Source organism: Scardinius erythrophthalmus, assembly GCF_964197995.2.
Source record: "Scardinius erythrophthalmus genome assembly, chromosome: 13".
Classification (NCBI taxonomy): Eukaryota; Metazoa; Chordata; class Actinopteri; order Cypriniformes; family Leuciscidae; genus Scardinius; species Scardinius erythrophthalmus.
In genome coordinates this window covers 19,637,231-19,660,782 of record NC_138233.1, presented here as the reverse complement: position 1 = coordinate 19,660,782, position 23,552 = coordinate 19,637,231, and the positions used below count along the sequence as shown (strand labels likewise).

Here is a 23,552-nt window from a genome sequence, read left to right as displayed (position 1 = left end):
TAGCTATTTAGTAAAGTGCAATACAACTAGATGGAAAACATTCAGATAAGTATCAACTATACAACTAAAAGTTTTTAGCTGAAATGTTGAACTGGCCCCAGGGCTACTGTTTGTCATAAGTGTCAAATCGCTTTAAATGAGACTGTTTATAAGTTGTCGTGCGTTTTAGTATATTGTAGCTACTGTTTTGTATATTGTACATTGGTAAATTTGCACACATTGTCCCACCTAGGCTACTAAACCAAATCTTTGGCCAAAACAATGGTTTGATTATTTTCTTAATGTTACATTTTCCTACACTGAGGCAAACTGAAATGTGCCTTTCTGTCCAGTAGGATATAAACATTATAAACACCGTTTAAGAATTATCTTAACTGCACATTTTTGACTGATTAAGTATTTCCCAGCGTCACACACCTCTGCACCTGCACGCCTCGCGCTCGCGCTGAGTCCAAAGGTGAATTTATCCCCTTCCTGTGAAAGAAGCGTCAGATCCGACTTGTTTGACTGAAACTCACGATGGTTGTGTCGCCTTCGGTTTAATAATACCTGGCGTGGTGTCCAGTTATCAGAACATGGGAATGTAAATGATGAGATATTCATATTTTGGATTTTAGACTAAGTCACAACGGTTTATGTTTTAATATTTCGACCGCGTCTTTGTTTTATTACTTCCGGAAAATCCGCACAGGTAAGACGAGTTTCGGTCTTGAGCGCGAAATATCCTACGCGTCTCTTTTCTTACATAATCTCACAATATTTGTTTAACTTCTGTACTCTGTTGATTTATTACCATTGAATGTGAATCATTGAAGGTTAAAGAATAGCAAAGCGATCACTACACCGCTTCTGACATAACGTTACCTCGGACATGTTTAGGAGGTTGTGTACGTTGTTAAGATAAAGGTTACTATGCTGAATTACGTAGAGAAACATATGTTCAGTTTTATTTGAATTGTTTCTTTACCCAACACGTAGGCTAGCGTTAATTCAAGGGCACTCGGTTGTCCAGGTTACCATCAGAATCTCATGCCAGCTGATTGATGAATGATTTATGGCTTCTTTCTCGTGTGTCATCTACCTGCAACGTGTGGGTCAGACCACGAAGGCCAATTTCAGAAGGTTAGAAAAGTCAGATACTATTTTATTTCGGATGATATTTGGTATTAAAGTAAAACAAAATGTGTGCTTTAAAGCGTGCTGTTAATACCAATAGCCTATCAGTTGACTCTATAAAACGGGGGAAGTGACCCCCCTCCAGAAGGTGGAGTCTCCTTTCATAACTTAAACAGACTTTTAAAGGCAAACAAATGATTCACGTTGTGCTGTCTGTCCTATTCTGCTGGTTGTTTGGTACTGGTGCACCCTTTTTTTAGTTAGTTTGTTTGTTTGTTTCTTAAAGAAGAGAAGGTTGATGTCTTGTGTTCTACACATCTGGTCCAACATTTAATGGATCATTTGTACTGAAATCAAAATTCTGCCATCATTTACTCTTCCTAGTGTTACTTAAGTCATGTACCGTATGACTTTATTACATATAGTAAAGAATAAGATGTTGACAGCATGCAGATGCAATGAAAGTGAATGGTGACTGAAGCTGTCAGTCAGTCCCTATGCCTTCTTTCCTTTTTCCTTTGTTTCCCATAAAAAAAAAAAAGATTTTTGTTATGGCATGATGGGAGTAAATGAGGAAACAGTTTTCATTTTGAATGAACTGCCTCTTTAAGCCTTGAAATGTTGATTTAGTGCATGCATTAAAGGCTTAGTTCCCCCAAAAATGAATGAAAATTCTTTCATTAATTACTCACCCTCATGTCGTTCCCCTCTAATACTTTAATTCATCTTCAGAACACTTATTAAGATCTTTGATGAAATCTAAGAGCTTTCTGTCCCTCCATTGACAGCTACACAACTACCACTTTGACAATTAAAAAAAGTTCATAAAGATGAGATAATAAAACTAATCCATATGAATTGAGCGGTTAAGTCCAAATTTTCTGAAGAGACACGATCGCTTTATATGATGAACAGATTTAATTTAGGCTTTTATTCCCATTTAAACATTGATCAGCAAACATTAAAGGGGTCATATGATGCAATTTCTTGTTTTCCTTTTTCTGTAGAGTGTTAGCCTATGTAGCTGTTTGTGCATGTATAAGATCTGCAGAGTTACAAAGTGTCAAACGCAAAAAGGTATTCTTTGTAAAAGTTCAGGCTCTGCCACGTGTTCCTAAAATGCTTAATTCAAACACGCCCCTACAAATCTTCGTCAGTATGTGGGGGCAGAGTTTCTGAACACCGCCCAAATGTATATGCAAAGAAAGGCGGCGCAACTTTTATTCTCGCTGTACTAATTGTTGCTTCTAAAAAGTGGGGCAATTCCATCTTAGCAAGTACATTCTGCCGCTTCTGACTCACAGACACAGCCTGTAAGTAGGCTATGTTTTCATATTTTAATAATTTGCTACTGACTATTTAAACGCGAGTTTTGAGCAGTATAGAGTAGCGCTTGTATGTCGTTTCTACGATTACAAATGCTGACATGGTTTTATGTTTACACAGTGTTCTCCACCCGTAGAGTATTTTACTAGTATAAATGTTAGATTATAAGTATACTTAAATTATAAGTATTTTACTCTATGATACCCGTAGAGTATTATACTGTATTTTTGCGCAACGCGTAAAATACTGTATAAGTCATTGTAATCATTATGTGTTCCTAATGAATAAAACCAATTTGATACGTTCTAGTCCAGTCGTGCTGGCAAAGTTGATTGATCAGCTTGGCCATCTGCATTTTCCGGATCAGATTCTGTAATACCGACATTATCACCTGTCATTATTGCTTTGGGAGCTGATGTTCCAAATATGGTAAGGGACGTGACATTTCCGTCACACGCTTAAGGTATTCGGGCTAATCACAATGCACTGGATCGCTGGCCAATCAGAGCACACCATGCTTTTCAGAACGATGAGCTTTGTAAAAATCAACGCGTTTCAGAAAGACGGGTACAATAATGTACGGTATTTGTAAAATAATTACTTTTTTTTTTTTACCGCAAACACATTGCATGAAACCAAATACACAAAATAATGTTCTTTTTAGAACCATCATATGACCCCTTTAACAGAAGCTTAACTGAACCTGCTTGGCACGCGAGAACAAACCTCTTTGGTTCTCGCAGAAGCTCAAACGTTCTGCGTAACAAACAAGAATGAACCTCATTGGTTCTCGCACATCAAGCGAACATGCTTTATCTTGTTTACCACAACTGATGTGCGAGTTGTTGAATGTTTATATGTGAATAAAAGCCTAAATTCAATCTGTTCATTATAAAAAGTGATTGTGTCCCTTCAGAAAATTTGGACTAAACCATTCAATTCATATGGGTTAGTTTTATGATCTTTTTATAAACTTTTTGAAGTGTCAAAGTGGTAGTTGTGTAGGTGTCAACGGAGGGACAGAAAGCTCTCAGATTTCGTCAAAGATCTTCATTTGTGTTCCAAAGTTGAAAAAGTCTTACGGTTTGGAACGACATGAAGGTGGGTAATTAATGACAGAATTTTCACTTTGGGGTGAACTATCCCTTTTAATGGTTAGAGTAGGCAATGTTTAATCACCCTTCTTACTTGCTCCTATTGGCTTGAAGGACAATAAAAAAAAACTCCAGGTGACTATATATCAGTGTATTTTCATACTTTCCAAATTAAGTCATTCTGTCGGAGCTGTGCCATTGCCCTTGGATTCATTCTGTGAGGGTGTGTCTGAGGGAATGATTCATGGCCCCTGGTTGAGTTGTGTAGGTGAGAGCTTTTCAGACTGGGTGTTCACATTTTCTTTGATTTACCATTTGTTCTGTAGGCGGTGGACAGGAATAGTCCATTTATTATGATATCAGCACAAAGGTAATCTTAACATCTGGAAACACTATGGACTTTGAAACAGTTCACGTGACTGTTCAGTAGACCAACAGGTAAGTGACAAACTGTGTACTCAGGGAGGTATGTGAACTTAGGTTTCGAGTTTTGTTGTGGAGTTCAGCCTTGAGAGGTTCACAAACTCTACATCATTACAGGACAGGAGAGATTGGCTAGCTGCTTGTTTCCAGTGTGTAAGATACTCCCATGAGGCTGGGGTGAGTCCATCTATCTTAACCAGGGTCACGGCTTCAGTGAACAAGTGTGGAACCAATTTAAACAAAACACATCACTATACCACAAGGTTCAGGGTTTTATGATATAGAATGTTTATCAAGGCTGCTGTTAATTACTGGGCGAATTTAAAAAATGGGCAACGAAATCATAGATTTGCACTGATATGGCCCAAACCTTGCTATATTCAATTGCTACAATTCAGAATACCATAGCAACAGCCTAGCCCACCCCTGGCATTGTGGCGATTCATTTCACACTGGCAAGCATCAGTCGGTATTTTTCCACGGTGCATCGTATTATTAAACATGCAACAGCAGGGCTGCACCAATATGAAAATTATGGCAGATACAGTTAAACCGATAACAATAACAATTGGGATGCTAATGATTAATCAACGGTTGATTAATTGTCAATTAGTTTGATCAATTAAATTATTAGCGATGGTCGATTAAGCAAGGTTATCATTAGAGTTCATAGTTTTGCTCTGTTTTTTGAGTTGCGTGCGGCTCATGTGCAAGATGTGCAGCCGATACATGAGGAAAAAAGGAAGCGTTACGTATTCTACATGTATTAATGTCTTCAAGCCATAATTAACCAAGGGTCCAAGAAACGTTTCAAACAAGTGATTTAACTGAACATAAGAACTACTACAATAAAACACCACAATAAAAGTACTACATATAATAAACAAGTAATAATAAGATCCTAGGTGAGTGATGATCTTACAGCACTGTTTTTTCTGTGCACTCCTATTCTATGGGGCTGTTTTTACACAACACCATTTTCATAAAACGAGGGGGGGGAATAGGAAAACTTTTTATGCATTTGGCCATTCATTTACATGACAAATGCGTTTTGGTAGCCTGAAAATGCTAACTTTTGAAAACGGGTCTCAAAGTGCATGTTTTTGAAACCGAGACCTTATTGTCTCCATGTAAACTACAAAAATGCGAATCTGGAAAACAACTGCTGGCCTGTCAGAATATTACAGCGTGTTTAATTGTTTTTGCAGATCCATGTGAATGGGGATCGTTTTGACAATGTTGTCGTTTGTAAGCGAAAAACGCAAAGGAAAAACTTTTCAGTTTTTAGTACATCGTTGTCGTGCAAACATTACATTTTTTTATGTAAAAAAAATAAAATAATATACAGTATTAAAATTGCTATTCATTTAGGTATTTGCTAAAGATTACATTTAATAGTGTTAAAGTTATTTTATTAAAGGTGCTCTTAAGCGATGTCATACATTTTTAGGCTGAAACTTTTTCTGTCACATACAGCAAACATCTCCTCACTATCTGCTAGCTGCCTGTCCCCTGAACACACTGTAAAAAAACGCAGTCTCTGTAGACAGCCCAGGCTCCACAAACGGCAACAAAAACAAACCTGGCCAACCTGCACCACGAAACATAACAAACTGTGTTCCAATAACCAACAAGAATGATTTGGCGGTGGGGGTTGGGGGTTTAGTGTGCGTGCATATGAAGGGGGGTGTGGGGACTGGAGGAGAGAGTAGAACGAAGAGGGAAGTTAGCTAGAGGAGAGAATGTCCTAGAGACAATGACTAACGTTAGAATGATATTCTCTTGAATTTTTATATGGCTGACACATGCCCAAAGAGACAACGTTCTGATGAACAAATAGCAAAGAAGAGGGTAAAAGGTGAAGGAACGCACGGAAGGGAGGGGGAGGGGGAGGGGGAGGGGACGGGATGAGGAGGATGGAGGGTTGAGCTAGCCTCCGTTTTGTTTGACAATACTTCGAACGTCAACAAGAAGTGACGTCACCCAACATCACTTAAATTATAAAGTGTTTTTAAAAATTAAGCTTTAGATGATGGGAAAGGTCATAAAGGGATAGTTCACCCAAAAATTAAGATTTTGTTATTTCTTACTCACCCTCAAGTTATTCCAAACTTGTATGAGTTTCTTTATTCTGTTGAACACAAAAGAAGGTATTATAAAGTAGGGCTGCCCCCTAATATTCGACTAATTGTTAGTCGACTAGAAGACGCTGCCCAATTCGCACTGGATTAGTATTACCTGGTGATCTCTAGTCATTTGTGATAATTGCGGAGGTTGTCTGTGATCTTAATCCCGTGTGAATCGGCCATGTCTGTAATTTGTAAAGTAAAAATTCCCCCGCAAATGACTTACCATATTTCGCGGAACACCAAGGTCCTGTGATAATATTAGTCCCGTGCGAATTGGCATCTCTGTGATTTGGAGGTTCTGGTGTGATCACTTGCATTTTTTTCCTGATAACAGAGGAAACAACTTAAAATACTCCGTCATTTTTGGTCATATAGATTCGAAACTAAAATGTCTACTTTTATTTGTGTAAACTCACAATAACAACAAAACATTGTGCTTTTGTAAAAGAAAGAAAACAAAAAGGAGGCACTTTCTGTCGTCTCGGTCTCTGTAAATTTGAGCGTGTAAAAAAAAAAAAAAAAAAAAAACAGTGTATACTTGCCTCACACAGACATGAGAAATATATCTATAGAAAGCTTGAAATGTAAAGCGATTTGTCAACCACTTCAAGTGGAAAACAAATATTCTTAGATTAGGTTATCCGTATGAAACGTGCATATAGGCGTGTCCACCACTGCGGAGATGACGAGTCAGAATCGGCGACTTAATCTCTGCAGCCGAAAAGACAGAAAACGTTATCAATAATTTAAGAAATTTAGACAGTCTCCTTGCTGTTTTTTCACAACACATTCATAATCATTACTTTTGACTGTGCACTGTGGCATTTTATATATATATATATATATATATATATATATATATATATATATATATATATATATATATATATATATATATATATATATATATATATATATATATATATATATATATATGTATGTGCAATTAAAGGCTCATTATTATGATTTAAAAGGCTTATTAATATACACGTGCGAGTAGCTGACTAATCGCTTAAATGAACGACTACTACTCGACTAGAAAAATCTTTATTTTAAAGAATGTTGGTAACCATACAGTTGACAGCACCCATTGACTTTCATAGTATCTTTTTTTCCTACTATGGAAGTCAATGGGTTCCATCATATGTCTGGTTACCAACATTCTTTAAAATAAATTCTGTGAACAGAAGAAAGAAACTCACACAGGTTTGAAACAATGAGGGTGATAAATGTCAAAATTTTCATTTTGGGGTGAACTATCCCTTTAAATATACAATATTGACTGATATATCTAATATCTGTTAAGTATTTTATCTAGCTTTAAAGTAATACATATGTTTTACTAGAATTGCCACTTAGTATTTAAATGTAGTGGTGAGGATTATAATTTTGAGGTTGTGAATAACTGATTTTGTGTGGATTATTATGTTCACAGGGATATGTCTATTCAGTTATTAGTAAAATAGGAAGAAGGGCAGTGAGAGAGAAATATGTCCTGCTTGACCTCGGACAACACACACACACACACACACACACACACACACACACACATATAACACACTGTGTAGTTGGCCAGAGGTTGAGTTTGGTTCTTAGAATGCTCTGCCTGCACGAGTACCACATCAGCATTCTACACTCCCCCTCATCCTCCATCTCTCTCTCTCTCTCTCTCTCACACACACACACACACACACACACGCACACACAAATGCACGCTCTCAACCCCTCCTCCTGGGTCGACACATTCTGAACGTTTCTCTCCAGTCTGTTGAGCTCCCCTTTAACTGCATGTCCTTGCATACACACACTCACACGCACAAACACACTCTGTCCCTAGTTGAGATGACGGGCTCTGGTTTCAGTCGGTGCAGGCGGCCAGCGCAGCTGTTGGGCTTGAGTTTCTTTTTTTCATGCAGTGGCTCTGGGGAGTGTAACTGCGCTGTCATCTGAGGTGGGTTGGAATAATGATTGAGATTTACTACCTCACATTAATGGCGGACAGTGTGTTTGTTTTGCTCATCCTTTGAAGTGCCGGTTGTTAATTGTGTCATTGCATTGTGCTATTAATTGTTTTTATAGAATAGGAATTTTTGGTGTAGTATAATTATCATATATTTATGGTATTCTAAAGGAGATGCTTTTTATATTATTATTATTATTATAACGGTCTGAAACTGACACATAAGAGTGTCCATGATAAAAGATTTAATTTAAAACACATGCACCAACTTCTTTGTATTTATGTTGGTTTCGAAATAGTCTACCATTTTTTATTTTTTTTTTACTTAAAAAATGTCACGTGGTGTAAACAAGTAAAAAAGTTTTTTTTTTTTACGAATATTCATATTCATTCATAAATATCTTTAAGGATTCAGGGAGTCACACCACATAAATGTGTGTTGTATTTAAGGTTACAAAACAAACATTCATTGTAGATGGATTTAGCCGAGATTATGTGGCTCACAGAGGGAAGTCGTCCACTGCAGTTCGGGCATGCAGAAGTCATTACCGAAAAGCTTGTCATTTTTACACTATTAATTTTCAGTTCTTACTCCTTTTTAGAGCAGCTTCTTTGTTCGACCTAGTAGGTGAGTTTTGACTGTTGCCCTCCTGTCATTTCACAGTGCTTACCCGGTTTAATGACTTAAATAGTGTTAGTTAGCCAAACTCAGATTGCTATTGAGGAGGAAACTCGTGGAAAGGATACAGCTGCAGCCCTCTCCCCATATTGTTGCTGTTAAGTGGATTCATGTCATTTCCTGTCCAGCCGGCATGAGCCAAAAAAAGAATGCCAGACGTGAGCTTCAGTTTTTCTTTGTTCTCTTTTCCAACAGAAACTTGGGTGTAGATGAAGCAGCTCGCAGTTTGTACTCTTACTGGATTGGAAATATTTGATTGCTTCTCATCTGATGAATCTGATGTAGAGTTTGCAAGCTGAAAAAAAAAGAGGCAGAAGCTCTCCAGCCCTGTGGACGTCCAGATTAACTTCTTCAGGCCATGATGGAGCCCAAGGCGGCTCCACTGGCGGGTGGCATAACGTGGGCGCGGGTGTGTAAGGAATGTGGACAGTGTCATGAAGGGCATGACAGTCACCTGTTTGAATATCAGGATGAAGTGGATGACGAGCTGGTGTGCCACATCTGCCTGCAGCCTCTGTTGCAGCCCATGGACACGCCATGCGGACACACATACTGCTTCCAGTGCCTCAGCAACTTCCTGCACGACCAAGACTTCTGTCCAGTCGACCGCCAGAGGCTTCAGCTACAGCAGTGCCGAGCCTCCAGCCTGCTGGTGCGTAACCTGCTGGACAAACTGGCTGTGCTGTGCCCGTTCCGCAGCGAGTGCCAGCTGAGCATGCAACGCTGTGAGCTGCAGCCCCATCTGCACAACAGGTTAGTGCGTGCCACGACTTTTTGAAATGGAATGAAATGTTTACATATCGCTAAGGCACCAAGGCACACTGGAAGAGATGAAGACAGAGATAATGCGGATATCATTCTGTAGAAGTGAAATTAAATCAGTTATGAAGAGTCTGTGGATATGCACATGTTATTTCTGTTGCGATTAAGGGAGCTGCTCAAAAATTTGTGGAATTCCACTTATCCAGGTTTCATGTGAACAGAGAGATTTAAGAGAGCTGAACAGGATTAAAGAATAGACGCAAGTGGACCGTATGACTGACTAGAAGGCTGAACTCCCGAAAGAACTGGGTGACTCTTTTACATAATGGAGTTAATTAGGAATCACATGAGTGATTACTATAGAATGTCTGCAGATAGCTCATCCTGTTCACCATCTGCCAGGAACACATGGGAGTTGACATATTTAATTTGTGCCCGTTTAGTTATTGGAATTAAGTAGTATTAAGAGTTCATCCCCTCTCACAACTTTCCCTTGTACTAACTTATAGTTCCTTTTCACAGTCCTATAAGACTGAATGTAAGATAGATAGATAGATAGATAGATAGATAGATAGATAGATAGATAGATAGATAGAGAGATAGAGAGATAGAGAGATAGAGAGATAGATAGATAGATAGATAGATAGATAGAGAGATAGAATTTATTTAAAGGTTGTTCCACCTAATGCAAAGCCATAGTTGATGATATGGTATGCAAACAAGAAAAAAAACTTCCTGAGAATAAAATCCATGACTTTGGCATTAATGGAACACTAGTATGACCCTGTGCCTCAGCGTTCATCTCCCTTACATGGGTTTTCTTTTGCCATTGTATCATACTTATCTTCTGTGATGTAATAGCATGGACTAAAGGTTGTTTGGCTTATAATTCACGTGGGTAGGAACGGCCCAATGTAAACAGAGAGAGAGCGCAGCTGTTTTGATGGGAAGGGAGGTGTTGACATGGTGAAACCCAGGCTAGACCTGATTCTGCTCATTTTTTGACCAATACCATCCCTGCAATGCAGCAGAAAAGCCTCTTCATCTCTTCATCTGTATAGCTCCTCTTGTTTCTGTACTGAGAATTCCCACTCCCTAAGCATGTTCATCTAAACTAATAGATAAACGCTATGTAGCTTTGCACTGAAACAATAAGCATTGATTAGTTTTTTTCGCTGCTGTTTTCTGCTGACTCCTGAATATGGCAGATCCACATCAGTAGTCAGCATTGGTGCATGTTTAGGATATTTTTAGTTACTGTGGCTGCCATCTGGTAAGGAATGTCTTGTAGGTTAATTAATGGCAGGCCACTGAGTAATGATGCTGAAGTTCTCTCTCTTTCACTGTGCTCCACTTCCCTCTTTTTCAGATGTCCTGCCTTCAAACGACTCAGGGAGGAGGCGGAGAGAAAAAAGAGACCTTCCTGGAATGAGTTTAAAGGAAGCAAATCAGATGGAGATTTAGCTGACGCCAAATCTACCCCAACAATTGCACGCACAGCTCAACTCAGTGGACCCTCAGAACCTGGACTGGTCAACCCAGCCTTTGAGGAGAGTGAAGAAGGTATAGCATCACTTTCTGTTTTTCTTGTACCCTGTCCATCAAGTATTATTACAAAACCCTGTAAATAGCGTTAGCTGATCCATGTGTAATTCCAAGTGTAATTAAAATTAGGAGTATTTACATAATTTTTTTAGGAATATTGGCACCAAAACAATTATCAAACAAAATTACAGATTTGTTTTTATTTATTATTAATTTGTGTTTGTCAGTATTGGATATTTAATTGTTTATGCTCATTTCCCTTCATGTAGATTAGCTGTCTACTAATGCTCACTTAAAGTTAATCTTTATTGACACTTATTTATTAACACTGTTAAATGTAATCTTTAGGAAACCTCACAATAAATATCCACTTTTGATTTTATATAGCATTTTAAAGCATTTGATCGAAATTTTATGTCAGCTATCCATTTATCCGTTATCACATGGAAATAAATATTGGCTTATCTGCAACGGCTAGAAATGTAATATTGCTGTATCTCTACATAAATAATATTTTTATAATATCTCTGTTTTCTCTGTTCGGGACACCACCTGGTAAGGATTAGACGTAAAAAAGAATAAAGCTCATTCTTGGTGTTTTTTGTTGTTGTTTTTTTACGGTCATTTTTGATTTGTGGTAGCTCAGGAGGAAAGGTGAGAAGAGTGTAGCACTGACGGTGAAAAACAGAGGAAATTGATTTGCAGCTGTGTTTACTTTTGGGTAAACCAAAACAGAGGGTATCTTTCATGTGGCCCTTTCTCTTGAGTAGATGGCTGAGGAGTGTCAGGATGTTATTAATATTCCAGTGAAATACATTATGTCATTAAAACCAACCATTGTCACTGTCTGAGAACATGTATACTCATGGAGATTCACTCCAACTTTTGTCTGCTTAAAGCTCTAAAACACCTGGAGGGAATCTGGACCTGTCTTCTGAATTAATGGAAATTCTGTTAGTCATAAAGTTACCTAGCAACTATCTCATTATCTCTTGGGAATATGACATCATACATTTGTGTGCTTCCTTAGATAAATGACTCATTCCAAAGCAGTCATAAACAAACTGCATGAGTGACTGCTATATATTGCAATATTTAGTAGTTGTAAGCATTTGTTCACTAAATCGTGTTCTTGATGGTCTGTTGGTTTCCCAGACACCCCCCTGAGGTCCAGTCTTGTGGCAGAGGCGACTGTGGTGGAGCTGTTACGAGAGGATACAGAAGAGGATTTGGGCTTGCGTATAGTGGGAGGGAAGGACACACCCTTGGGCAACATCGTCATTCAGGAGATTGTGCGTGATTCACTGGCTGCTCGAGATGGCAAGCTGGCTCCTGGAGATCATATTCTAGAGGTGAGGCATATCTCAACTTGCCACACCATTTAGGTTATCAATATCTATGGAATTAAACCCATTAGATGTCCTCAGGTTCTATCTCTCAGAATTTGTCGTTCCATCCAGTTCTCATGTTGTCAGTGTACATACCCCAGCGTCATTGTGTTTAAATTGCAGATGTCCCAATGTCCGGAAAGCGGGATCTTTTTTTTTTTTCACTGGCTGTTAAAATGTAACAGTTCGTAAATTGTCATAGGAAGTGTATCAAAATATGTATAGTTAGTAGCACACGATTTCTCTCCGATATTTAGTGAAACACCATTTCATGTCATTTTGACATAGCGAAATACATTGAGGGACGTGACTTTTTTTTATAGAAAACTATTGAATACAGTCTTCATCTCATGTAATTGTACACCATTCAGATGACTTCACAAATGCATTTGTTTTTGTAAGACTTTTTCATTTAAAACCAAACTACTGAAGGCACCTTTAAAAAGCTAAGTTACACAGTAATGCTTCTCAATTACAAGTCAGTTCAGTTCAGCAAATTACATTCTTGTTCCCACAATCCTACGCTCTCCTAGAATTTCTTCCCCTAGTAGTCCGGGAATGCAATGCCTTAGTAAAGGAAACCAGCATGGCGCATTCATATTCAACCTTGAGTTTGAATGAATGCCTCCAGCTCATCTTGTCTTCTCTGAGATCATATATATGGAAATTTAAATTAGGCCAACTGACAGCCCTAGGATGATCTGTATCCCAAGCCGGAGCTCCTTTGACTGTTTTTAGGGAGCTATGGCTTGTAAAGAGATCTGTGGATGACTTGCATATCTTATTTCTTGAAATGGAATCTCTCTTTTCCCCTTCTGGTTCAACACGGCATTGATTATCTCAAAGGGCTGTTCCAAGCCTTAGGCAGGAAGGCTTTGAAGCATAAAAAACAGCATTATTTTAGCATCTATTAATATGGTGTTCTTTCAAGAGAATAAGACGTACTTGTTGGATCTTAAAGGGGTCATTAATTGAGAAATCAAATTTTCATTCATCTTTTGACATGTAAGAGGTCATTGGGTTTCAAAACTCAAAACTTCCTTGTTAGTCCAAAAACTATTGAAACTAAGCTGCCAAAACAACTCGTTTTAGATTTTGTCACATTATGACGGAATAGTACGACGACAGACTGCATTCCAGATCGTGTCAATAAGAAACTTTGTTGGTTTGTCTGGTTGTTTTTACTGTGGATTCGTTTGCCGCAGGCTTTTTAGAGAACCTGAAAATAAAAGATTATGCATTGACTACTGTATTGGATTCGACAGTAATGTCACAACACACAAGTGTGAGTAACAATATTTTTTTGCCATGTGTCACTATTGCTTTGTCTGTTACAGATTGTTTGATATGTATTGAGTATTTGTATAAATACTTTAATGCTTTATTTAATGCTGGGGGTCCCCGGTGTTGTGCCGAATTATGTGACCCTAGTAGGTGCTGCATTAAGATAATCCTAATCCTAATCCTAATCCCAATCCTAACCCTACCATTACTACTATTGTGTACGGTCACATAATTTGGTATAACACTGGATATGGAAGAAAACACGTAGCGAACACTTTTGTTATTGTTTTGATCAAAGCCATTCGCTGTAATCCTGAATAAAATCTTCAGTGAGCGACATCTTGTTTTGTCATCAGTAAAACAGTACAACACGTGTTCATTTTATTTAATGACAGTGCGACAAAAGATTGTACTATCACAGGTAGTCAATCATAGTTCTGTTTACACAAAATGCCGTAAGTTATCCTGTCAACGAGAACTGTGCTAACTCCAAGTATTTATGAACTTTGGATGTGGCAAATAAAGTTTATGTAATATGCATAATGTTTCACATGGTTGGAAAATGTTTCAACTATATAACGAGATATTTTTCAACATCGGAAGTTTTCTAAATAATTCCACACATGCAATGGCGGGGACGTTTAAAAATATTTTAATATTCAAAACAATTACCCTATCATAGCAGAAGGTGTTCCAAGTCTTGAATGCGGCACACCTGTGACCTGTCAAAACAGAGTGTTTAAAAGTGAGGGTCAAACACGTGAGAGAAAATAGCTTATTACTTCTAAATCATTTTTTTAGTGGACCTAAAATAGTGTATTTAGAGTCAGCAGGAAATGGGAAATCATCCTATCTATTTTCTAAATGTATGTAATTAATAGACTTCATTTTCCAGCAGGATTTGCACCTGCCCACACTGCCAAAAGAACCAAAACCTGTTAACCAAATTATTGTGTAATTACTGTGTGATTTCATGTAATATTCTAATTTTCTGGGATTTTGATTTTGTGGGTTTCATAAGCTGTAAGCCATAATCATCAAAATTATAACAAATAAAGGCTTGAAATATCTCACTTTGCATGTAATGAGTCTATATAATATATTAGTTTCACCTGTTAAGTTAAATTCTTGAAATAAATCAACTTTTTGATGATATTCTAATTTTATGACCAGCACCTGTAGGTCTGCCACCATCCAGTCAATAACCGAAGTCCTCACCCTTCATTTTTTCAATAACCTGCTTTACTCGAATGTACATAACAATGTGGAAGAAATGATCTGCCGTTACTTCTGTTAGACTCAAACTAACAGTGTGATCTTTGCAGGCAAATGATGTCAGTTTGGCATCCATTCCCCACAGTCGTGCCATTGCTGTGCTTCGGCAGTCATGTTCCCGCCTCAGGCTAACTGTCATGCAGGAGAAGGGCTTCAAGCCCCGGCCCGATCATCTCGCTCAGCCCTCAGCTTCTCCATCGCAGTCTCCCAATCCCAACCAGAACCACGGCACCGTCATCCAGGTCACCCTGGTAAAGCGTGAGCGCTCTGAGCCGTTAGGAATCAAACTCATCCGTAAGTCTGAGGAGCCAGGAGTCTTCATCCTGGACCTGCTGCCTGGAGGACTGGCTGCCAAAGATGGCAAACTTAGGAACAACGACAAAGTGCTAGGCATCAACGGACAGGACCTGAGACATGGCACCCCGGAGAGTGCAGCTCAGATCATACAGGTACAGAGTGACAGAATCACTTTAGTGAGGAAAAAGTGGATTTCTCAATCTAATGCTACTAATAATGAGGTTACTTTTAAACAATAGGTTTATATATATAGGATTTCAGGTTTTATAGTAAATGTAAGGGATTGTTGTGCTCTCTGTGTATGTGGCAGGCAAGTGAAATGCGCGTAAACTTCGTAGTAATGAGACTTCCTGATCTCTCCGAGGAGGGTGGTGAAGGACAGAGCCGAGGGGCCAGGAGAGTCCCCGAACCGCAATACTTCAAACGACGCTCCGAATACATGAAGGTAAAAAGTGCAAATGGTCACAAGTTAAAAGGCACGACTAGTCGAAGCTGTGGCCTAGCGTTAAGCTTATTTGGGCGACGCAAGTTTGAGTTTACTCGCTCCCAATCCCATTCCCCTTTTCACTTCCTATTATTTTCTGTCCTGCCTCCACTGTATAAACGTTTTTGAAAGAAGTCTCTCATGCTCACCAAGACTACATTTTATTTGATCAGAAATACAGTAAATAAGAACAATACTATTGTGAAATATTATTACAATTCCAAATAACTTTTCTTTTTGGATATATTTTCAAATGTGATTTATTCCTGTGATGGCAAAGCTGATTTTTCAGCATCATTAATCCAGTCTTCAGTGTCACATGATCCTTCAGAAATCATTCTAATATGCTGATTTTGTGCTCAGGACACATTTCTTATTATTATCGATGTTGAAAACAGTTGTGCTGCTTCATATTTTGTGGAGACCATACTACATTTTTTTTCAGGATTCTTTGAATAGAAAGAATTTTCATTTATTTGAAATATAATTTCACTTCACTTATACATTTGAATATATATTTTTTAATCTTTCAACAACAACAAAAATCTTACTGAACCCGAACTGTTGAACGGCTATATATACACATATATATATATATACACATATATATACATATATATATATATATATATATATATATATATATATATATATATATAATATATATATATATATATATATATATATATATATGAAGAGTTCAGATGCAAAAGCCTCTAAATGCCATCTAAAATTTTCTTCTAGAATGATGATTTTTATGAAGCTCATATATTTAAGTTCATTAATTTCACTTAAATGTCAATGAAAATTACCTATGAATTGTCATTTAAGTGAAATTACTGAACTTAAATATACAAGCTTTATAAAAATGATCATTCTAGAAGAAAATTTCAGATGGCATTTAGAGGCTTTTGCATATGAACTCTTCATATATATATGTACAAAATGAAATATTCTACACTTAAATTACTTTTTAGATGTAACACTGTACAAAATGAAAGCGAACCATACAAGAGAGATTGAAATATGACATAGGTTCGTTCTGTCTCTCTGACATGTTGAATCTGTGTCATACATTTCACAGTGAGTGTCACAATTTAATACAATGCAATGCATGGAGATATCATAATTCATGATATGTATTGCAATGTTACACATATTATGGGGTAGTTTATTATACCTTGATGTTATTATACAATACCCAGAATTATAAAGAGCATTAAAAATAATTGTATGGTAGATCTAGTTTTACGTACTTATTTTCAAAATGGTTACATGCAGAATGGGTTGAATGTTTGTGCTACTGTACTCAAAGTCTGCGTATGTGTGTGTGCGAGGTAACTTTTCGCCCAGAGACTAGTCACACCCTGCTTTTGTGACACTTCCTCACCAGCTGAAGGCAGAGGCAGCAAACACAGGCTGGGTAGTGGGAGATGAAAGCAGATGCCCCCTCTCTCTCTCTCTCTCTCTCTCTAGGACTCGTCCCTGATCAAAAGGCCCAGGGTGCTGCTCTCTAAACTGCTGCAGCCACTGTGTTTGTTTGTATCTGGGGATCAAAGCTGGTGACAGTTAGCTTTCACCTGTGGAGTTGAAGCTTGAGCTCATGCTGGGAGGAAGAGCCTCCCTGCTGGGTAGGAAGAGGCTACCCTTCCCCCATATGGAGGTCTAAGGACTCCAGTGAGACTGGGAGAAGATGGCTGAAGGAGAGCGTTTTGCCACAATCTATGAGTTACGATGGCAACGCGTCACATTAACACATCTCTCTGCTTCGCAGCAGGATCTTGGATGTTTGTTTTTACAAATGTTTTCACCACAGGAGTCAGTCACATGTCTTAAACTTTCACTTTTCAGCCGACCCTCAAGTACAGAAATGTATGGCATACTCAGTTGCTATTATACACAGTTATAATCAAGCTACTGCGAACTTCATCTGCTTGTCAAAGTATACATGACACAATACTTACTAAAACATTTGAAGGATTAAAACATTAATTCTGTCCTTTAGAGCATGCTCGCAATACAAGGCCAGTCATAGTCCGATTACTGTATATTCACTATTGTTCAAAAGTTAGGGGTCAGTAAGAATTTAATTAATTTTTTTAGAGAAATTAATATTTTTATTCCACAAAACTCATTAAATTGATAAAGTGACAGTAAAACAGTTGTTTTTGTAAAACAACAAATATTTAAAATTAAAGTTCAATAATATAAATAAATGAATCACTGTTTCCTCAAAACTATTAAACTGTTTTCATTAATAATAATAATGTAAGAAATGTTTCTTGTGAAGCAAATCAGCATATTTGAATAATTTCTGAAGGATCATGTGACACTGAAGACTGGAGTAATGATGCTGAAAATTCAGCTTTGCATCACAGGAGTAAATTACATTTTAAAATATACTAAAATAGTTATTTTGACTGGAAAAGTTATTTCTAAAATTGTAATAATATTTGACAACATTAATACAGTTTTACTGTATTTCCGAATAAACTTTTAAATTGAATGTACTGTACATTATATTTATTAATTATTTGAACTACAGGTAAAAATTGTACAAAGCCACACTAACACATTTGTTTTTACTATATTTGTATTGTGGGTTCAGGAGCCGCCAGGTGGCTTCTCCAGTCAAGAGAAGACGGTGAATCTAAAGAAGGAACCTCGACTCTCTCTAGGCATCACCATCGCAGGTGGCAGAGACTGCCGCAGACGTTTGCCCGTCTACATCACTAGTGTGCAGCCGGTGGGCTGCCTGCACAGAGACGGCACCGTCAAAACAGGTCATTCTCCTCATGCCTCCTTATAAATGCTTATTTCTCTGTGAGTCTTGCACAATGCTTGTGTTAACTGTGTGTTTTCATGGCTACTCATGCTCAGGTGATGTACTGCTGAGTATAAATGGCATTGACCTGACCCAGCTGACTTACAATGAGGCGGTGACCGTCCTAAAAGCTCAGACGGCTCAGAACACAGTAACACTGCGAGTCATCCAAACCTTCACTGACGAGGAGGAGCAAGATGGAGAATCCAGTTCTAGAGAAGACATGGAAACACTGGAGAGACACAAAGAGGACGACATTAACTGGGTTCCTCTCTGGACGCGCTGGCTAGGTCTTCCCAGGTGGGTGGGCTAGGAATGTGGGACGGTATCATTCAAATGCTCCGATACCAAAAACTGTACAGATTTGCGATAACGCAGATTAAAGACGTCTATGAAGTAAATGTATCAAAGCAATTAATAGAATATTGAGCATAAATTCAATATTTACACCTGTATAGTTGCTGTGCTCGTGCTGATAAGTGAAGCACACTAAGTGGATTGAGTGTGCTTTCATTTCTCACAGACATCGCTGAAAGGTTTGTAGTTTTGTCGGATATTTCAATTGCAAAGGAAGTAAAATGATGCATCTATTAATACTAATGTTACTTGACTGTAAGGAGAGAAAACGTAGTTAGTTCCCTACATTATTACAGGAAAACAGGAAAAAATAATGTGATTACTATACCTCTGTAGATATACGATGGAGCAATATAATGAACATTGAACAGATCAGAACAGTAACAGAAGCTTGTACAATACATTTTAACAGTGTACAATAATTAATTCGATTAAGTTCACATTTATTTGTATAGCACTTTTCACAACGCGCATCATTTCAAAGCAGCTTTATAGAAGTCCACATTACAAATTTAGTGTTCTGTTATCAGAGATAAGTCTAAGTTATGTGTTTCAGAAATGTACATATACAAAATTACAGTTAGCTAAAAATTTATTAATTTAAACAATGTAATAATTTAATGCAGAAACAATGAGCTAATTGAAGTAATGAATACTTGTTTGTTAACAAATGATTATGACATTTTGAAAAAAAAATTGACGAGTTTGCGTCATCTGAAGTCTTCGCAGGAGTTGGTGTCGTCTCTTTATAGGTGTTTGGCATGAAAATAACTGAAGGAAACATCTATTTGCTATAATAATAAAGCCAACTAGTCTGATTCATATGGACTCATTCTGGAAAAAGTGGTATCGGTGCATCCCTAGGGTGGGCCTTAATTTATTTATTTTTGCTCACTATTATGTTGTGATGTCGATGATTAAGTGCAATATTCAATTTGATGTCCTCTTTTGTAACTTTTAGCTTAGTTAATGGCTGTATGGGCTTAAATGTGGAAAAATTCATAATTTGACCATTTCTTTTAATCCAAGCTACATCCACTGGTGTCGTGACATTATGCTAATGAAGACCAACAGTGAGAGCTGGGGCTTCAGTATCGTGGGAGGATATGAGGAGAGTCATGGCCAGCAGCCCTTCTTCATTAAGACCATAGTGCCTGGAACTCCAGCTCACTTTGATGGAAGGCTCAAGTGAGTCTCCCGTCCTCCTTTCGACAACATTTGTACAGTTTTATTTGAATTTTTTTGTTTTTTAAAGAAATTAATACTTTATTTAGCAAGGCTGTATTGTTGTTTTCTATTTACCAAACAATCCAAAATAAATGTATCATGGTTCTCACAAAAAATATGAAGCAGCAAAACTGTGGCCAGTTGCATAAACTGTTAAGACTAGTCATACAAGTTATTCATCCAATTTTATTCTTTAAGACTGTTAATAATTTTTTTAAGTCAGTAACATAAAAACGTAGATTGGTCTAATTTGACACTGAACAGTAAGACTGATTACCCCTAACTAACTTCTAGTTGATCATACTAGTTCTTAAAGGGGTGGTATAATGCCTTTTTCACAAGATGTAAAATATATCTATGGTGTCCCCAGAGTGTGTGTGTGTGAAGTTTTAGCGCAAAATACCCCACAAATATTTTTATATAGCAAGTTAAAGTTGTCACTTTTTGAGGGTGAGCAAAAACGCATCGTTTTGTGCCTGGCTCTTTAAATGCAAATGAGCTGCTGCAGAGGGCGGGGTTTCAAGAGCTCGTGTCTGTTAGCAGCTGCTATTACCTCACGCAGACACACTAAAATGACAGAAACTGTTCTGCCTTTAATGTTAAACGGAGTCAGATAAGGATGAAGAGACTCAAGAAGAAGTGACAACATGTAGAATGCAACAGGACGTCTCTGAATGGTTAGTGGATGAATTTATGTTGCTGATGTGGAGTTAACTATCTTCAATTAGGATATTCTGTCATGATAAATCTATAAATTGCTCATATATGAACTGTTGTGAGATGCACACAGAGTGACTTTGTATTGCATGTGAAAAGATGGATGCTAAAGTTTGAGCTGACTCACAAATGTACTCTTATACAACAACTTTTCCTCTTCTCAACATGGACTGCGTGTTCCCGGGGGCGGGGTTTATGTCAATTCTAGGGTTAGTGATGTCACTAACCCGAGAGGAATGTCATGTAGTCCCAACCAGCCGTTTGTTGTAGTCCTTTTCTTTAAAATCAAATATCTTCCTTTGCTTTGAACTTTGAGCGTTGTAACTTTGCAGATGTTGTTTATGCTCAAACAGCAACATTACACACTAACTAAAGTTAGAAAAGTGAAATCACACTCAACCACCCCTTTAAGACACAGTTTTAACATAATGGCTATGTTTATGCAACTGGCCCCTGATTTCAACATATAATAATAATGAAATTGTTACTTGAGCACCAAATCACTATATTAGAATGATTTCTGAAGGATCATGTGACTGGAGTAATGAAAAATGAAACCTTGCCATCACAGGAATAAATTACATGTGGAAATATAATCCAAAAAGTTATTTTTTATTGTAATAATATTTGACAATATTACTGTTTTTACTGTATTGTTTACTTATGCTCATCCTGAGTGAGCATAAGCAAAAAACAAACTTTTAAAAGGTAGTGTAGATTCAATTAAATTTTTTGGATATTTTAATAATAAAAGTAATTTAATTGTTGTTTATTGACAAGTTATTATGAAAGACATTCTTGTGTGCAAAAAGTCTATAAAATAAAATGCTTTGTTTACTGAGACTCTTTCATGCTCTCCTTCAGGTGTGGTGATGAGATTGTGGCTGTGAATGGACTCACTACAGTTGGCATGAATAACTCCTCATTGATCCCAATGCTGAAACTGCAGAAGAACAAAGTCACATTGACCGTGGTCTCCTGGCCTGGCAGCCTGGTTTAAAGACTAGCCTGAACTCTATTGCTGTTACTGGGTCTACCACAAGATACATGCATAAGTCTAATATTGGAGAAGGGATGTTTTCACTCCTCTCTTAAGAACATGGTGGCATATTGGGGAAGTGTGTGAACAATCATTGACCTAGATTTAAAAACAAGCTGAAAGGTTGATATTTAATCCACTGTAGGCATTTAGTGTTTCACAAAGATTTCTGTTGAGCTGTGATGGTGAAAGAAGTGTGAACCACACTTAAGCTTGATTTCTTGTTTAAAAATAAGTTTTAACTGGGATATTTATCATGCCCTTTGCTTGGGTATATTTTAGTATGGAACTTAAAGACTTCTTGTTTCCATATATAACCAGTAATAATCTTTAAGATGGTTTATGATTGACATCAAGTGGTCAGTAGTTAGGTAATAAATGAGTAATTATTTTGACTTCCTGGAGTTGGACCATATCACATTCTTATGTTGATGGCCGCTCTAACGGCACTTTTTACTGTGTTGTGAGAATAGTTACACTAGTGTAAAACTATATAGTTGCTGTTGGGGTGATAGTATGGACTGTTTTTTAAAACCACAGCTTGGCTTGACATTTTTTTAAAGAATGTATCTCTTAGGTGCCTTGGATATAAATGTGTACAAACACACTTATCTACACCTGCCTTAATTGCCTGTATACCAAAAATGCCATTCGTTATCTTTGGCCTTTCATCATCTGAAGAATGTTTGTTTGAATGCTTTTTTTTTTTTTTCATCTCATATCTGTACATTTAACCCTTTTACTTTTTAATGCATTTTAGTGAATTTCAAGTATGTTCTTTGGACTAGCAAAGCAATGTGAAAGGGTTATTAAGATGACAGAATAAAATATTTTGTTTTATTTTATTACGTCATTGTTCTAGGCGGTGGCTGTTTTCAATCTTCTTACTGATCCACAATAGATTCCAACTGTATTCTGTTATTTTTATTAGCACTTTTACATCTCCAAATATTTCATATAAATGTGCGTACCATCTGCTGAGGCTTATTCTACAGTGCATTTTAACCCTGTTTGGCTTTATACTGTGTAGATTTTATTCTGTCACTCAAGAGTTAATGCTAAACACCCATATTTCACTCTTCATTCAAATCATTCATTATAGTTCCTCTGGGATCGTCAGGCAAGAACATTGGCTTTGCCCTGTCGAGGATCACACGATCTGAGCAGTTTGAAGGGCGAGCGAACGACGTGCTGTCACACAAGGAACCTGTGGAGGATATAAATCAGCCATGCACAGTTTGAACTATGGACCAAGGATTAAATCGTTTTAAATCCTGCTGACAGGCTAAATTAATGCAATAGGTTGCCAACTGTGAAAGAATAACATGAATGACGTGTGTGAGGTGTTCATTGTTGAATTTTATGTGAGATGATATTATATTGTCGTCATGATAAACTGACGGTCTATTTGAAGATGTGCTAAAGTCACCAAGCACCTGCTGAGAATGTGAACTCCATCTGTGACACAAAAGAATATGTTCAGAGCATATAATAACCAATTAATGGCTACAAATTTACATTTTCTAAACGCAGAAGACATTCCCAGAGATTATTTTAGGCCAAATGTGAAAATTTCTTACATTTAGACTGGTCCACATTCTTCTTTGTGTCTTAGCCTGCCCCCTA

General features: G+C 37.5%; 1 protein-coding gene across 2 annotated transcripts; it reads left to right on the top strand.

The window, feature by feature from the left end:
• The first annotated feature begins 421 nt into the window (after positions 1 to 421).
• Positions 422 to 22,967, top strand: lnx2b (ligand of numb-protein X 2b). Of its 2 annotated transcripts, none has more exons than XM_081381876.1 (10): positions 422 to 691; positions 8,923 to 9,480; positions 10,859 to 11,052; positions 12,190 to 12,386; positions 15,032 to 15,430; positions 15,589 to 15,723; positions 18,371 to 18,545; positions 18,643 to 18,886; positions 19,973 to 20,131; positions 21,752 to 22,967. In XM_081381876.1, exons 2-10 carry the CDS (start codon positions 9,086 to 9,088, stop codon positions 21,885 to 21,887), a joined length of 2,034 nt encoding a protein of 677 aa, XP_081238002.1. In that variant the 5' UTR covers positions 422 to 691; positions 8,923 to 9,085; the 3' UTR covers positions 21,888 to 22,967. The 2 variants fall into 2 exon arrangements, with proteins under 2 accessions (XP_081238002.1, XP_081238003.1); XM_081381877.1 differs by lacking the exon at positions 422 to 691 and adding an exon at positions 7,899 to 8,039.
• Positions 22,968 to 23,552: the final 585 nt, after the last annotated feature.

What these genes read in the sequence shown, in the direction of transcription:
- lnx2b (XM_081381876.1), top strand. Translation starts at nt 9,086, where the DNA reads ATGATGGAGCCCAAGGCGGCTCCACTGGCGGGTGGCATAACGTGGGCG. An exon ending in CTGGAGATCATATTCTAGAG is followed by an intron (nt 12,387 to 15,031) that starts GTGAGGCATATC and finishes TGATCTTTGCAG; the next exon opens with GCAAATGATGTCAGTTTGGC. An exon ending in AGACGGCACCGTCAAAACAG is followed by an intron (nt 18,546 to 18,642) that starts GTCATTCTCCTC and finishes ACTCATGCTCAG; the next exon opens with GTGATGTACTGCTGAGTATA.